This window comes from Columba livia, chromosome 11 (genome assembly GCF_036013475.1).
Source record: "Columba livia isolate bColLiv1 breed racing homer chromosome 11, bColLiv1.pat.W.v2, whole genome shotgun sequence".
NCBI classification, from domain to species: domain Eukaryota; kingdom Metazoa; phylum Chordata; class Aves; order Columbiformes; family Columbidae; genus Columba; species Columba livia.
Window position 1 is genome coordinate 10,555,199 of NC_088612.1, and position 16,426 is coordinate 10,571,624.

The 16,426-nt window shown below is 50.4% G+C and overlaps 1 protein-coding gene across 2 annotated transcripts; it reads left to right on the plus strand.

The window, feature by feature from the left end:
- Positions 1-6,194: 6,194 nt before the first annotated feature.
- On the plus strand, positions 6,195-11,490 carry LOC102086517 (gonadotropin-releasing hormone II receptor). Of its 2 annotated transcripts, none has more exons than XM_065076747.1 (4): positions 6,195-7,410; positions 9,089-9,598; positions 10,352-10,553; positions 10,835-11,490. In XM_065076747.1, the coding sequence occupies exons 1-4, from the start codon at positions 7,366-7,368 to the stop codon at positions 11,242-11,244; spliced, it is 1,167 nt and encodes a 388-aa protein (XP_064932819.1). In that variant the 5' UTR covers positions 6,195-7,365; the 3' UTR covers positions 11,245-11,490. The 2 variants fall into 2 exon arrangements, with proteins under 2 accessions (XP_064932819.1, XP_005500990.3); XM_005500933.3 differs by having other exon boundaries at positions 6,197-7,410; positions 9,086-9,598.
- The last annotated feature ends 4,936 nt before the right edge of the window (positions 11,491-16,426 follow it).

Genomic DNA, 16,426 nt, shown 5'->3' on the forward strand with positions numbered 1-16,426 from the left:
GGGGGGACAACATGAAAGGCAGGAGCAGGGAAAGATTTGTTTTAGCTCTGGAGCTCAGAAAGGCTTTTCTGGAGCGGCGAAAGAGCCAGGAGCTTGGGGAGAGCAAGTTGTGGCACATGGGGTCTGGCTATGGGGTGACCCCCAAATATCTGCTGGCACTAGCACAACATGACTGACCCCCCGACATGTAAAACTGGGGGTGTCCCCTGCTCTGTGATCACATATGTCAAGGAAAAAACTTTTCCCAGTGTTTTTTCCAGGCACGGCTGTGATCTGCGTGCCCGGGGACTGTTACCTGCATGCCTGCTGCCCCCACACAGCCCCACATCCCAACCCATGCTGGGGGTTCACTGGTCACTGGGATAACCTGGAGCATGAGAGGTACCTGCCGGGGTTTCTCTCCCGGGTGCCGTGTCCATCCCCACCGCCTCTCCTTCTGCATCACAGCTCAGAACAGCAGAGATGGAAGATGCTATAAGAACCCCAAAAGTGTCTCAATAGCCAATTCCTTTTTAATTACATTGCTGAGCTGAGGATATTAAGATAAGTATTCTGGCTTGTTTAGAAACTCTCTGCGAGATGGAGAAAGCCATTATGTTTGAACTCTCCGTGAGTAACACACATCCCAGGCTCTGTGCCCGGAGCATTGACTCTTTGGGGATACTCGCAGAGTAGCATCACCATGTCACGTGCCAGTACAACACCAATATTTCATATAATCACAGAACAGTTTGGTTTGGAAGGACCTTCCCAGTTCCCCCAGGGCCACCCCTGCCATGAGCAGGGACATCTTCACCAGCTCAGGTTGCTCAGAGCCCCGTCCAGCCTGGCCTGGGATGTCTCCAGGGATGGGGCATCCACCACCTCTCTGGGCAACCTGGGCCAGGCTCTCACCACCCTCAGGGGCAACAATTTCTTCCTCATGTCTAACCTGAATCTCCCCTTTTTTAGTTTAAATCCATCACCCCTTGTCCTATCACAACAGCCCCTGCTGAAATATTTGCTGGGAACATCTTGCGGGCAGATGCGGGCTGGCAGCAGGGCCTGAGGTGTTGCACAATGTCGGATGGTGATAAAAATGTGGTCACAGGGTGAAAATGGGTGCGATGGGAACATAGTGAGCTCCGAGCCAGGGCAGCACCTCAATGGGGACATTTAAACCATGGAGCAAAAGCAGGAGCTCCAACCTGCAGCCCAAAGCCTGTTTGCTTTAGCTCTGGACAGGGCCTGGTGGACAAAGACTGTCCTGTGTGGAAGAACATGTTTCTCTGGGCAGTTAATTGCTCCTGAAGAAATCTTTAATTTATTGCTCTTATTTACTGGTAATAGCTTTGGGCTCGGGTGCACTCGGGGCTGGAGGGGAGGGCAGCCTTCCTCTGTGGGATGGTGGCCTCTGGTCTCATCTGGGCCTTTTCCTCCTGTTTTTTTTTTGCTGTAGAGTATATCAAGGTGGGCAGGTTTGCAACTGATTTACACCAACACGTAGGAGAGGTGTAGGCTGTACAAGCCTCACCAGAGGATCAGGTGTTGGCAGCAAAATTGGGGCATCAGGCTAAAAGCTGCTTTTTGGTGTGTGGATGAGCCTCTACTCGGGATGGTTTGAAAACACAAGGGATGGAACTGGGCGGGTGGTGAGCACTCCTCATTGAACCCTGCGTGAATTTATTTCAGGTTAATTATTGCACTGAGCAACGTGGGGCTGAGCCTGGGTTGGGGTAATCAAGGCTGATCCACCTCCGAGTTTCAGCTCCGAAAGAGTTTTCCAGCATCTGCGCTGGCAGAAGAGGCCATGGAACCGCCTCCCCTTCCCGGAGCGCCTGTGGTCACGGGGTGACCAGAGCCATAAAACATTTCACGACCTCATGCAACGTGCTGAGGGCATGCTCAGAAATGCTGGTTCTCTGCAGAGCTAATTCCGGAGCTGCTGGGATTCCCCCTGGGGCAGTCGTGGCCGTATCGGCTTTCACCAGGGGGTAAATGGGGGTTTGGTGGGGGGCAGGTGCTGCTGAAGGGAAGGGCTGGAGCAGTGTGAGCAACTGGGACCAGCTGAGATGAAAACTGCCTGGAGCAGGTTGGGAAGGCAGCACAGGAGATAAATCCTTCCTGAGACAGACTGGGAGCAATGCTCACCGTGCCGGATCAAGAGCTGCCTCCCAGAAACACCTCCCCAGGAGTCCAGATCTGGCTGGGGGTTGGTAGAATCATGGAATCACAGAATGGTTTGGGTTGAAGGGACCTTCCCAGCTCCCCCAGTGCCACCCCTGCCATGAGCAGGGACATCTTCACCAGCTCAGGTTGCTCAGAGCCCCGTCCAGCCTGGCCTGGGATATCTCCAGGGATGGGGCATCCGCCACATCTCTGGGCAACCTGGGCCAGGCTCTCATCACCCTCAGGGGCAACAATTTCTTCCTCATGTCTGGCCTGAATCTCCCTCCTTTAGTTTAAAACCATCACGCCTTGTCCTATTGCAACAGGTCCTGCAAAAAGGTCTGTCCCCATCTTTCTTGTCGGCCCCTTTTAAGTACAGAGAGGCCACAGTAAGGTCTCCCTGGAGCTTCTCTTCTCCAGCTGAACATCCCAACTCTCAGCGTGTCCTCCCAGCAGAGCTGTTCCAGCTTCGGATCATCTTTGTCAGCACTGATGATCACCCTAAGGGACACCAAGGCCCCCAGTCGCAGGGTTCAGCTCAGAGCAGGTTTCTTGCAGGAGAGTAAAATCAGAGAGGGGAGGCAGAAATTATTGTTCATTTAATTCAGCATTGATAGCATCTCTCCCCACCAAGCCATTGATCCATCCCTAAAAGCAGACATGTCCCTGCAAAAAGCTCACCCAAGGGTGTTTTTAAACCTTGAAAACTGCTTGGAGATACGAAGTGCAGGGTAAAGAGGTTTTGGGGGATGTTTTCGCAGCTTCTCACTCCTGCAAAACCCCCATAACACTGTTGAGGGTCCCATGGGGGTTTCAGCTCCCCCCACATCCAACAGGGGAAACCAGCCCTCAGGTCTGGACTGTGTCTGGGAGGGAGCATCCAAAGGGAGCCTGAAACATGGCTCTGGGGCACACAATCCAATTTGGGAGCACGGAGAGAGGAGGATGTTTGATGTTTGGAGCAGCGTGATGGGCAGGTCCCACAGGGAGTAAAAAAAAAATAGCAGAGGATAAAAGGGCATGAAAGGCAAAGAGAAGGAGAGCAACTAAAACCCATCCAAAAACAAGGGCAAAATTGTTCACTTCCAGGGGTTAGTCACAATGAAAATACTGGGATTTCATAATTTCTTCCAGCTCCAGAAAAATACCCAGTTATGGGCAGCGAAAGCCCTGGCTGGGTCAGTGTGTGCTGGAGCCAAAGGGGACCCACAGCCCCTCCATCGATCCTGTGGGTGATTTTCCAGCTTTACTGGGGACAGGAGCATCACGGGACCAAGGTTCTGTGTGAGAATTCCCAAATTAATCCCCCCAGCTGGGGTTTCCAGCCTGGGCAAGCGAGCAAAGCTGCTGTGGGAAAGACGCACGGTGGATTGAGTGATGGTGCACACAACCAGGTTTTATCACTTGGTGGTGAGCAGGTGGGGTTTGGCACCAAAACCCACCAGGTTTCCTGGAGCTTGACCTCAGGCTTTGGTGTAGGGTGATAAATTCATCCTTCTTTCTTTACTAATTTAGAGACGGGGAAGGGGGATTTTGCTCTGGTTGAGATATCCTGGTGAAAGACAGAGGAAAGACCCCCAGAGCTGCTGCTCCACATGGGAAGATGGAAATTTGGTGAATCTCTGGATGTGATGCTCTGGACATCTGGGCTCCCCTGCCAGCGGTGTCCTTGTCCTTTATACCATCCAGCGTGATGTCCTGGGCTCAGCAACACCAGGAGCACCAGCCAGGGTATGAAAACACGGGAACTGTAGTGGGTTTGAACATCAAAACCAATTTTTTTCTCAGCACCACTGTCCAATGGCATGATACCCCCACAGAAGGGATTTTATCAGTGAGGGCTCTGATGTACAAAGCCAAATCAGAAACATCACATTATTTCACCAAGAAACATCTGAAAAACACAGTTTGCCAAAATATTGAGCCTGCTGGGTAGGAGAGATCCCTCCCTCTGTTTTAAATGAGGACTTTTAGGAGGAGGATGGAGTGACCCAGATTATCCCAACAAGGGACGGCAATTATCGTCCCTCCTGGCAGCTCGGCAGAGCGGCCAGGGCCGGGTGAGCAGACGGAATGAGGTGCTGGTTTATCCCCTGAGCTTTGCTGCTCGGCCTTTTGCTGCAATGATTTTTGGGGATTTAGGGTGACGCTCTGTGATGGGCAATGCCCGGGGTTACTGCTCCACGTGCAGCCCTGATGCTGTTGTTTTTTTTTTAATGAGAAGGATGAAAACCGGGAGCTTCACGACTGCTTGACTTGTGAACTTTGGGTAAGAAGAGAAGCCGTTCCAGAGGTGAGCTCATTTCTAACCCCGGGAAATGACTTCATGGACGCTGGTATTTACTCACAAAAACATTGCATGTCAGATGTCCTTGACTAGACTTTCTGTTTCGAGTCCAGTATGAGACAAAAATTTCCTTGGACAAGCTGCTCCTGAGACAATTCAAGGCTTGGGGGAGGAGAAGAATTGAAGGGGGAAAAAAATCAGCATTAAAAACTCTGAAATCATGAAGTTTTTCTGAGCAAAGGGCAATTTTTGGACAACCAGCCTGGCAGAAGCACCTGCCCGGGTGACGGTGCTGAGGGTGGTGGGTGCTGCTGTAGGATGGTTCTGCTCGAATAGGAGCCGTCAGTACCCCCCTGCAATGCCCAGCAGCAGGAATTTCTTTCAGAGGTGAAAAGACAAATTTTTCTCTCTTTCATGAATCCAAGACCCCGTCAGTGATTATTAGGATAAACAGCAGCAGGTTCCCTGCCCCACGTTTGCACTGGGTTAATGGAAATTAAATCCCGTGCTGCTTGCCCTGTGTGAGATCCCAATTTATACGGGATGTCTGATGGAAAACCAAATGCTTGTACTTCTGTTCCAGGTCTGCTCGTGCAAAAAATTGCCACTGGGGCTGTGCTACGTGTTGTGGCTTTCTGGAGTCTATTTTCTCCAGCATCCTGGGATGATCTTGATGGACTTGAGGAGAAAAGTCCTATTTGGGGAGCCTGGTGGTGCTCAGACTCCCTGTGACCCAGCTCCAGGGATGTACTGGGGCAGCATCCCAAAAGGAGGGGATTTCGGAAAGAGCTGAGCCGAGGTGTATGGAAACATTCCTGCCTGCCAACGCTGTTTCCTAATCCTGGGGACTAAAAACCTCTGATGGTTAAACCAGCATTCAGAGATTCAGCTGAAGGCTGCTGAGCAGACGACATCCAAGTTGACCTTTGAGGAGACGACCCAAAAAAAAAACAAAAGGAGAGAAAACACACAAGGGGGTTACTGTGCAAATGCCACAGACAAATAATCATTTTAATGAGGGACCCCACCCTTAAAATAAGACTTATTGCTAACACATGCCAAAGACATTTCTGCGTGATGGCATGCTAAAAAAATCCTCTCTGAACAGGGACCAAAAGCTTTGTTGTGGCATGAGCAAGACTTACAGTTCCCAAGAAAAATCCTGTCCCTGTCTTGCATCATACAGTCAGGGATGGACAGGACATTTCTAGACAAAAAGGCAGCCAGCCGGGAAGGAGGACACACAGGGAATACATTCCTGACTCGCTATTTAATTGCTTTCGTGCAGGTGCAAAGATCTAAATGAAAGGAAAAATAAGGATGACCATGTGGGGCCGAATTAATCTCGGCTTCAAGCAGTAGTCTAATGCCAGAAGGAGGCAGCTGCTGTAATAAACAGGCTTCCACCCAACTTCTTTGTGTTTTTTGTGTTTTTTTGCCCCCCAGTACTGGGCTTGTTCCCTGCCAGGTAAGGAGGTGACAGGGACGGTCCCCTTCCATGTGACAAGGGTGGCTGGAGCTCACTACTTTTCTCTTTCCCCTTGGATGTAAAACTCTTTGAATGCATAAATTTCCCCCTGTGGTTCTGAGCACAGAGTTTCCAGTCTGATCCCTTACGTGCCAAAGTGGTGGAGGGTTTCGGGAACTCTGGTGGACAGTGATGCCCCAAGGGATGACATGGTCCAGCACCTGCAGCCTCCCTCAGTCTCTCCGCTGCACAATTTGACTCTTAAACTCACAAAACGGGAAAAAATCCTCCTTTTTCACTTGTGCCCAGGAGCAGAGCAGCTCCAGAGATGGTACAACCCCTCACTCAGAGCTCGGGCATTTCTTCTTAAAAATAAGTGAGAATAGGTTTAATGATGGAAAACCTCTCCCAGAAAGTGAACCACCTCCTGTCGGGGAACACCACAGAGCCAACGCCGTCAGCCTGCGGTCCCCCTGTATGCTGTGTACTTCTTAATTTAATAAACCGAGGCACATGAAGGTCTGTTGGCATGTAATTAAAGTCCCTGTGATGCCCCTGGGAGCATGTTTGCTGGTGCTGGCCCTGGCGGAGCTTGGGACCGTCCCTTTGTCACCCCTACAGCTCTTCTGCTGGCCAGAGGAATGGGGTGTCCTCAGTTTCCCTCCCTGCCCTTGCATTGCACATCATATTTTTTAAGCTCTTGTGAGCTCTTTGTCCCTCCCAGGGTTTCAAGCTCTCACTACATTACACAGAAAGAAATACAAAAAGAACAAGGTGGGAACTGTTAGAGTGCAGAAAGAAAAAAAAAAAAAATAAGTATATTCATTCAAATGGCAAAATGACCCGAGTTTCTCCTTATTAATTCTTTCCTTACAGCATTTCCAATGCAGGCACGTACCTGTGTTCATCTGGGACGCTCCCACGGACCCAGGAGCATCGCTGGGGTGTGTGTGTCTGTGTGTGTGGCGTATCTCACGGTTGTCTGAGCAACAGGACGTTCATCACTAACTCCAGGGATCATTAACTCATTTTTCCTGTATTTATAGAAAACCGATGCAGGGAATGTTGGCACTTATCCCTGATGAGGCCACATTTGTCCACAACATCTTGAATTTTGGCCGATTCTTGAAATACGGTGGCTTTGTCATCACCCCTGCCGCCTGCTCATTAAGCCTGAAATCAGGCAGCTCGTTAAAGCTGCGAGGGCAGGGGTGCCGGCCCCTGCCCATGGGTACCCACCTCCTCCAGCCCCGCTCCTGGTTTGCCAGTGCAGGGGATTTTTTTTGCATCAGCATCTCCAGCTGCCTGCATACGCCGGGGCTGAAAACCAGCATAGCTCCCAGCTGGGCTGTCGGCAAAGGGGAAATTTTGCTGCTTCCAGGAGTTTTGGTGCAGGGATGTGATGCAAAGATGCGCTGGAGCATCCTGACTCGGCACTGCAGCGGTAGGAGACCTGCGGGGAATGACAAGGAGCATCTTCTCTTGGCGTGAGAAATGCATACAGCAGGTACGTTCCGATCAGCTGGGACTAAGCCAGACCTGGGCATGGGCTTCCCCTTATTTCTCCCAGACTTTTTAACTGTTTTTTCTTTTTGCTGCTTGTTTTTGGATGTTTTTTGGGGAAGGAGAGGGGCGGCTTGCTGTGAGTTGTTGGCATCTCCATCCCGCAGAGCTGGGGAGGCAGATTTGATCTCCGTTGTTTGTGTTATTCCTGCAAAGGTGAGGAATGCTTTACTTGGCTATCAGCAAACCAGAGGGTGCTTGAAATGGTAAGAGACCGACCCTACCCATCGCTGGGACTGTTAACAGCTCATGTTCCTGAGAGTTGGAAGTATTTGCCCTTGAAATGTGAATTGTCCCCAGGCTGGTTGTGCTAGGGGGAAAAGGGCAATTAAATCAAGCTGGGAGGAGGGGGGGGAAAGGACAATTGAATCAAGCTATGATGGGAAAGAGCAGTAAAACCAAGCCATGGGGAGCACCATGTGGCTCATCACCCCCAGCTACCCCTTGTGTGGGTGAATTTTTTGCGTCACCTCATCCTCCTGCTTCACCTCTCCAAGGCAAAGGGACAGAGGTGCTGAGCTGGTGCTCCTGGGTTCTGGGAAGGTCCGGGCTCCACAACACCACTGTGATCCTCTCCCAAGAGCTGCTCTCAGTCCCCGGACAGTGTGGGATCCCCCTTCTCCCCTCCTGTTTCCCCCAGGTGCTCCCACACACAGCCCCAAATCCATCACTGGAGGTGGAGGTGGACGGTTAAGGTATAACACCTTAAAAAACATGGGGTTTCTAAAAAGCCAAGCCCTGCTTGCAAAACCCCTTTGAAAGGACGAGTCCTTGAACTGAGAACGGCTGCCACAGCACAGCTCCGGTGTGACCATTCCTGGCGGGCAGTGGCTTGTCCCGTGGTCCTGGCCACCGCTCCCACTTCCCAGCTGCTCAACCGCTTTGCAAAGAGCTAAAAATATATATGTCTGTGTGAGCGATTGCCATAGATACGGCAGGGGGTGAGCCAAGGAGGGCAGCCGGGCAGTGTCACCGTGACGGTGAGGTGCTGGTGCCTCGGCAAAACAGGTGACACAGAGGGGATGAGCAGGGACATGATGGGACTGACAGGTTGCTGTTGGTACCTCCAGCGCAGATTGGGTTCAGTTTTGGGCCCCTCATGCCAAGAAAGCCCTCGAGGTGCTGGAGTGAGTTCAGAGGAGGGAACGGAGCTGGAGGCTGGAGCACAAGTGTGATGGGAGCAGCTGAGGGACCTGGGGGGTTCAGCCTGGAGAACAGGAGCTGAGGGGAGATCTTCTGATCTCTGAACTGCCTGATAGGAGCTTGGAGCCAGGGTGGGTCGGGCTCTGCTCCCCAGGAACAAGCACCAGGACCAGAAGAAACAGCCTCGAGTTGCACCAGGGGAGGTTGAGGTTGAATCTTGGGAACAATTTCTTCCCCAAAGGGCTGTCGGGCATTGGAACAGGCTGCCCAGGGCAGTGGTGGAGTCACCATCCCTGGAGGTGTTGGAAAGACGGAGATGAGGTTCTCAGGGACATGGGGTAGTGCCAGGGGTGGACTCGATGATCTTGAGGGTCATTTCCAACCAAAATGATCCTATGATTCTGTCTCCTCATTTCTCCTTACACTGAAGCTGCAGCACACGACACAGCCCCTAAGGGCATTCACTTCTGTTTCAGCAGGGGAAGAGTGACAAGCAGCTCCCCACATTGCCCCATCACCCAGCCATGGAGGGAGACACCAACATCTCAGCACCAGGCTGCCTTGAGCACTGGGTCGAGCCCCAGTTCACGCAAGCAGCGAGGGTCCGAGTGATCATCACAGCCATCTTCTTCTTACTGGCGGCCGGCAGCAATGCGGCAGTGCTCGGCAGCTTGCTGAGGAAGAGGAGGGAATCCCACGTGCGGCCTCTGATCCTCAGCCTGGCACTGGCTGACCTCCTGGTGACGGTGGCAGTGATGCCGCTAGATGCAGCATGGAACGTGACGGTGCAGTGGTATGGAGGGGACATCTCCTGCAAGCTCCTTAACTTCCTCAAGCTCTTCGCCATGTACGCATCCGCCCTGGTGCTGGTGGTCATCAGCCTGGACCGGCATGCAGCTGTCCTCCATCCCTTCTCCCGTGCTCGCCGCCGCAATGGGCTGCTGCTCCGTGCTGCCTGGGCTGGCAGCGTCCTCCTGGCTTTGCCCCAGGTGGGGCTTGGTGTCCTGCCCACACGGTTTGACCAGGCTGAGGTGGTTTTCATAGAATCACAGAATGGTTTGAGTTAAGGGACCTTCCCAGCTCCCCAGTGCCACCCCTGCCATGAGCAGGGACATCTTCACCAGCTCAGGTTGCTCAGAGCCCCGTCCAGCCTGGCCTGGGATGTCTCCAGGGATGGTTCATCCACCACCGCTCTGGGCAACCTGGGCCAGGCTCTCACCACCCTCAGGGGCAACAATTTCTTCCTCATGTCTGGCCTGAATCTCCCCTCCTTTAGTTTAAAACCATCCCCCCTTGTCCTATCACAACAGGCCCTGCTAAAATGTCTGTCCCCATCTTTCTTGTCAGCCCCTTTTAAGTTTGGAAAGGCCTCAATAACGTATCCCCAGAGCTTCGCTTCTCTAGCTGAACACCCCAACTCTCTCAGCCTGTCCTCCCAGCAGAGCTGTTCCAGCCTCAGATCATTTCTGTGGTTTTAAAGAAGGGTTTCCCCATACCAGCAGCCCAAACAAGTCCATCACAGTCCACAGGCTACACCACCACTGGATTGGTTTTGCTAACAAATCTATGTCTTTGCTGTGTTGAGTGCTCATCAATGCTTTGCACTTTCCTTATAGAACCTCAAAGCACCTTTTCATTGCAACACCATCAGGGTGTTACACTAAAGGCTGAGAAAAAATATGTGTCCACATGGTGCCCTGTTCCAAAGCCTCTCTGAGTTATTATTGGGTTCTCCATTTCAGCTTTTCCTCTTCCACCTGCACACAGCCCCAGGAGGGAACTTCACCCAGTGCGTTACTCACGGGAGCTTCCGAGCACACTGGGAGGAAACCATCTACAACATGTTCACCTTCACCACCCTCTACATCACCCCCCTGAGCGTCATGATCATTTGCTATGTTCGGATCATTTGGGAGATCAGTAAGCAGCTAAAGATCAACAAAGGTAAGAAGGTCCCAGCCCTTTTGCGTCCACCACGACATTATGACTGAGACTGCTCCAGCCTTGAGTGTTGTTGGGTCTGTCCCAATACCCTTTGAAGGGTAACTCAGCCAAAGGGTTTTACACAGACTTCTTGACCCTCCTGTTTGCTGTCTTCTGCTTCCTGTGGGCCATGGACTAGACCATGAGGTGGTTGCTCCTCTCTGGCAGAAGTGCAGTCATGGGTGGTTATGTTCTTCTGTTTTTCTCCCATCTCTAGGTTTCTTTTTAACTCTCTCTGGTAGGTTTGATAAGAAATCAGAATGACCACATCTCCAAGGCACGCATGAAGACCCTCAAGATGACCATAGTGATTGTTGCCACCTTCATCATCTGCTGGACCCCATACTACTTCCTGGGTTTGTGGTACTGGTTCCAGCCAGCCATGATCCAGAAGATGCCGGAGTATGTCAACCACAGCTTCTTTCTCTTTGGCTTGTTGCACACCTGCACTGACCCTGTCATCTATGGACTCTACACCCCCTCCTTTCGGGAGGATGTGCAGTTGTGTCTCAGGGGCATTGAAACAGCCATTACCAGGCATGAGAGGCACAAACCCATCTCAGTCGCAGAGAAGAACATCAAGGATGGTGCTGTAAATGGTGGGGTGGCATCAGGGGGCTCCAATGGGACAACTGTCAACACGGCCTGCTGAAGAGACGTACCTGCAAAGAGATGTGAGGCACAGCTTTGGGGGCTGCTATGTCCCATGGGATTGCTCTGGAGACTGTCACAAGGAGGTTTGTCACCCAGCTTTGGTGGGTGAGGGTGTCTGGCCAGAAACTGGGAATGTGGCTCCTGCCTGTACTCAGGGTGAAAAACATTTTGAGGTTATTTATGGTCATTCCTCCATGTTCTGGCAGCCCCATGGTGACTAGAAAACCATCCTTTTTGTACCCTACACATGCTCTAGTCCTAATTCTGGGGTCAAGCATCTGCCACACTTCCAGCATTAACCCCCGGGAAGAGACACACTGGTTCCTCCATGGTCCAGGGCCATGTCGTCCAGGGTGGCCAATCTAGAAGTGCCCTTTGCACCTACACCAACGTGTGGAGCTGCAGAGATGCACAGCGCTACATGGTGGGCTGCAAAGGCACCATCACAGCCTTTTGCTCCATTTTCTCCATCTGCTGTTGGAAATGCTTTCTGGAAATTTTGACTCTCCTGGCTTGGAGCCTACCTGGTTCTCCCACGGCCATGTGTAAAGGCCTGGGAAGGATGTAAATCTTTGGGAATGACTAATGCAGAGATGTTAGTCCCCCTGGGCTGCCTCTGTGGTGGGGATGGAGGTGGTGCTGTGGGGATGCAGGTGTCTGGACAAGAAAGGTATGAAGAACCATAGTGGAATGGGATGGGGTGGGACACGGTTTCTTGTCTCTTTTGGACACAGACAGAAGGGAAAACAGTCACTGCTGCCTTGTTCTGGCACACAGGGAGTGGTGGGAACACATCCTTACATAGCTGACCAGGAGAGAGAGTATTTGGGGTAACCAGAGGGTGACACAGCCCAGCCCCTCTTGACTTTCTCTGTCCCCAACCCCTCTCCATGACATGACCTGGCAGTTCTCAGACCACACGTGGGGCTGATTGGACCAAACCCCACACTTTTTCCTCTTTGTTTTCCCCTCTCTCATTTATACACATTTTCTTTATCTAAATGGCTTGACCCAGTGCCAGCACCTCCTCTCTGCCCTGAGCCACAGGTGATGCTTGGGTTGGCCCAACAAGGAAGATGATGGGAACCACCTGTGGGTGGAGAGGTTCATCAGCACTCATGATCCTTTGTTGCATTGTGAGGGTGGCTGCTGGAGGGGATTTACTGAGCTATGGTGAGTAAAATGGATTTTTTTAGTTTTTCACCAACATACCAGAAGTTGCTTATGAAGGTGGAGGCCTCTTCTCTGAGCATGGGGCAAAGAGGTGGATTTATTGAGCTGTGTTGTTCCCTTCTATGTGATTAGAAGCAGTGGATTATTTCTTTGTTAATTCTTTGCTGATTGTTACTAGATGCCTTTTTTTTCCCCCTTTGGAAGGAAATTCAGCTTTGATACAAGTGGGGTTTGTTTTTTTCTTTTTGTTTTGTGAAGTCCTTGGGCAGTCTAGGAGCTCTGGATTTGGTAGGAGGCAATTCCTTGGGCATTTCTGTGGTGACTGCAGTTTTGAATGAGCATCTGGATTTCATCAGGATGGAAGGGCTTTGTTTTAAAAACAATTCTTGACTTGCTGTGGTTGTGTGAGTAGGAAAGCAGGGAGAGCTCTCCTCCCAAGAAAGCAAATCTCCTTTGGGCACTGAGGGGGGTTTCTTGACCCTGTCTCCAAGAGGGGGTGGGTCCCCATTAGTCACAAAGGATCTGGACTGGTTTCCCAGTGCCCCAGTTAACAAATTACTTGTGCTGGAGGGGTGGGAAGTGGTGTTTGCAGGTTGGCAGAGGCTGGGCAGGGAGGATGTGGGAAGCCACGGTGCTCAGGGGGATGCCAAGATGTGGACAAGTGTTGGGCACTTGCCTTTTCCCATGTGAAGTGTCATTTATGCTAAACATGCTGCCCAAGGAGAAAAAAAAAATCAACTATAGCTGCAGGAGCCCAGACTAGCTGGTGGGGATCAGTGTGAGCCCTTTAGAAAGCGTCCAAACTCCAACAAGATGCGTAATCATTGTTTGGCTTTGCTGGTTTTGTTTTGCTCGCGGTTAATTACGCAATGCTAACGAGAGCTGGGTTTGCTGCTGTCAGGTTGGCTCAGCTCGACCGATGCATAAAAAGAGTTTCTTGTAAGGTGATGGGAATGACTTGTGGTGGGGGAAGCTAATTTATTCATCAGACACTTTTTTTTTCTCTGTTTGTATTACTGATGACTGCTAATGGGAGGCAGAGCTCAGAGGTGTGTTGGTTTTCTGGCAAACCTCAAACTAGCAGGGAAATGTCTTTAATCTCCTGAAAATATTCTTCACTTGCTTTCTGCTGAGTGGGGGAGAGCAGGTCCAGCATTGCTCGTTCGTCTAAGGCCACTTGTCCTCTCTTGCACAGCAGCGCTCAGAGACCTTCTTTGAGGAGCAAGAAGTATTTTTTCCTTCTGGGAGGGACCCCCATGGGTACAGTGGGCAGAAGCAGGTTTGGCTTTAGATGAAGAGTAGGAAAACTGGGATGCTGGCATGGATACCTTGGTCTTTGGGGGATGCATAGCATGTCTCTCGGGATGCTTGCAGGCACTCCTGCCCATCTCTTGATACCTTCCCCCCTGTTGCTGATGCTCAAGGTTGACATTTTTGGGAAGCCCAGAGAGTGGGCAAGGTGCCCAAAGTGACAGCTTTCAGGATAGAAAGAAAATGTCACTAGAAGAGTGTGGGGCCAAGCACTGTGCCCAACGTAGGCAGGGCTAGGGAGGGAGCACCTCCCCAGGGGATCAACCCTGGTCTGGGTCCTGTCTGAGGTGGTTTGGATGTTCCTGCTTTTCTGATTCTGCATTTCTTAAATCTGGCGGTACTTTAGAGAGGGAAAATATTTTTACATCACTCAGCAGGAGCATGAAACCCAGAACCTCGGGGGTTTTCCTGCTTTTTGTGGTGGTTCCCACTCTTCCCCACATTGCTTCAAATGCTTGGTCTCCGGCAGCACCTGCCTTCCTCCTCAGCTGGCTCCTGAGATCTATCCATGTATATGTAAATATACACAAAATACCCTTACATTTATAGATATGTTATCTATTTCCCATTATGGGAGAAAAATTCTCCCACTTCCCCAAAATCTGCCCATTCTCTGTGGGCAATAGCAGCTGCCACGCTCCTCCTTGCGGTCACAGCACAATCAGATTTGCCTGACCCAGTTCCTTAATATTCACTGCAGTAATGTCACAAACATATTAATAAGCCCAGGTAAAATACACTCCGTATTTTACAACTCCTCGACCTCAGCCTGGGTTCCCTGCTTCAGACACAGCGGTCCTTTGTTCAGGAGGAAATTCTGATTTATTCCCCATTAGCATTTTTATAGTACTGTGCACGTTTGAAGAGCCATGCAAGTGGCTTAAGAGTTTAATGCGAACCTTGGGTTAATTCATAATATTGTTAGTTACGCGGCACAATACTCGCATTACTTCAGCTGACTGCGTTGCACCACGTTGGGAAACACATGCTGAAATCAGCAGGGAGCGCAGCAAACAAGCGTGGGAGGAGGATATTAAGTATTTTGCTGGCCTGCTAAGGTAGAATCCAAGCACCTTAAATAGCTTTATTTTCCCGTCGCCTTTGAGGATGTCATTACCCCGCTCTGCAGATGTGGAGCTAAAGCACTTGAGACATGTTTGAAGCTTTCAGAGAAGGGAACGGAGCTGGGGAAGGGGATGGAGCACAAGTGTGATGGGAGCGGCTGAGGGACCTGGGGGGTTCAGCCCGGAGAACAGAAGCTGAAGGGAGAGAGGGACACAAACGGCCTCAAGTTGCACCAGGGGAGTTTGAGGTTGGATCTTGGGAATAGTTTCTTCCCCAAAGGGCTGTCGGGCATTGGAACAGGCTGCCCAGGGCAGTGGTGGAGTCACCATCCCTGGAGGGGTTGAACAGACATGGAGATGAGGTTCTCAGGGACATGGGGTAGTGCCAGGGGTGGTTTAACGGTTGGATGTGATGATCTTGAGGATCAATTCCAACCAAAATGATTCTGTGTCCATCAGGACTCAGCCCCTATGTGCAGCCACCTCTTTCTTGTGGGTTTATTTGAACTGCTGAAACTGAAAAAACATATATTTTTCTTTCTGCGAATAGAGCCTGAAGCAGCTGGTGCAGATCAGCTTCCTACGTGGATGCTGTTGCCCCACACTTGGGGAGAGAGCTCAGCTGAAGGGCTTAAAATCAAATAAAAGCCCAAACAGGTATTAAGAGATGGTGCTGAATGGCCGCTGGGCATTCATTCCTCATGCTCGCTCTTCAGAAAATTTCCTATGCAAAGAAACCTGAAGAAAAGAGCCATGAAACCCGGCCGCCTTCCTCCCCATCTGTACCGAAAGATGTTTTCTTTGTGGATGTGCAAGCCTTTTAGCAACACAACACCCTTTAAACAGCCTCAGATACCTCTAGCTTTTCTGCCTGGCACATCACTTAGCCTCAACTGACAAATACATAACATAGGTTATATATGACATGCTGAGGTGGCCCCAAAATGGGCAAATATTCCCAGGAACCCTGTGCATGTCTTGAACCACAAGTATCTGCATTGGAATATCATGGAATAAACTACTGTAAAGTAGCCGAATGTGCTGTGCAATAAATTGTTAGTTTATGTATATTTTAATTGCAAATCAACACTATAATTAGCACATACATTTCTTGGGCTGAGGCAATGCAATGTGCTGTAACAGTGAGCATTATTAATGGGCTGTAAAAGGCAATGGGGAATTGAATTATAATGTTCTTGTTTTCAAGCTGTATGGTGAATAAATAAATTTGTTCTGGCAGCAAAATTAACTGGAATAAATGCTTCTAGCTCCAGCCACCAAGAAGAGGGGTCGCTGTAAATGAACTTGTTCTCAGCCTTGAGCTAGAAAAACCTGATTACCAGGTCATTATTTCTGGCAATTAGGTACCAGAACATCAGAGAAAGAAGGGATTTTCTTTGAAATATTTAATGAGCAAGGTAGTAATCATAGACTCATTTGCTTGGAATATGTGATGAGGTTTTTTTGGGGTGTTTTTTTGGTGGTTAGGGTTCACTGTACAACGAAAACCTGCATTTATTAAGTCTACTACTAGAAGCTGGACTGCAAGCTTGTATTGTGGCACAAACCTGGCTTTTCTTTGCCTGGAATCTCTGGGTTATCCATCAGGTTTATCCCATGCCTAGCTGCTAA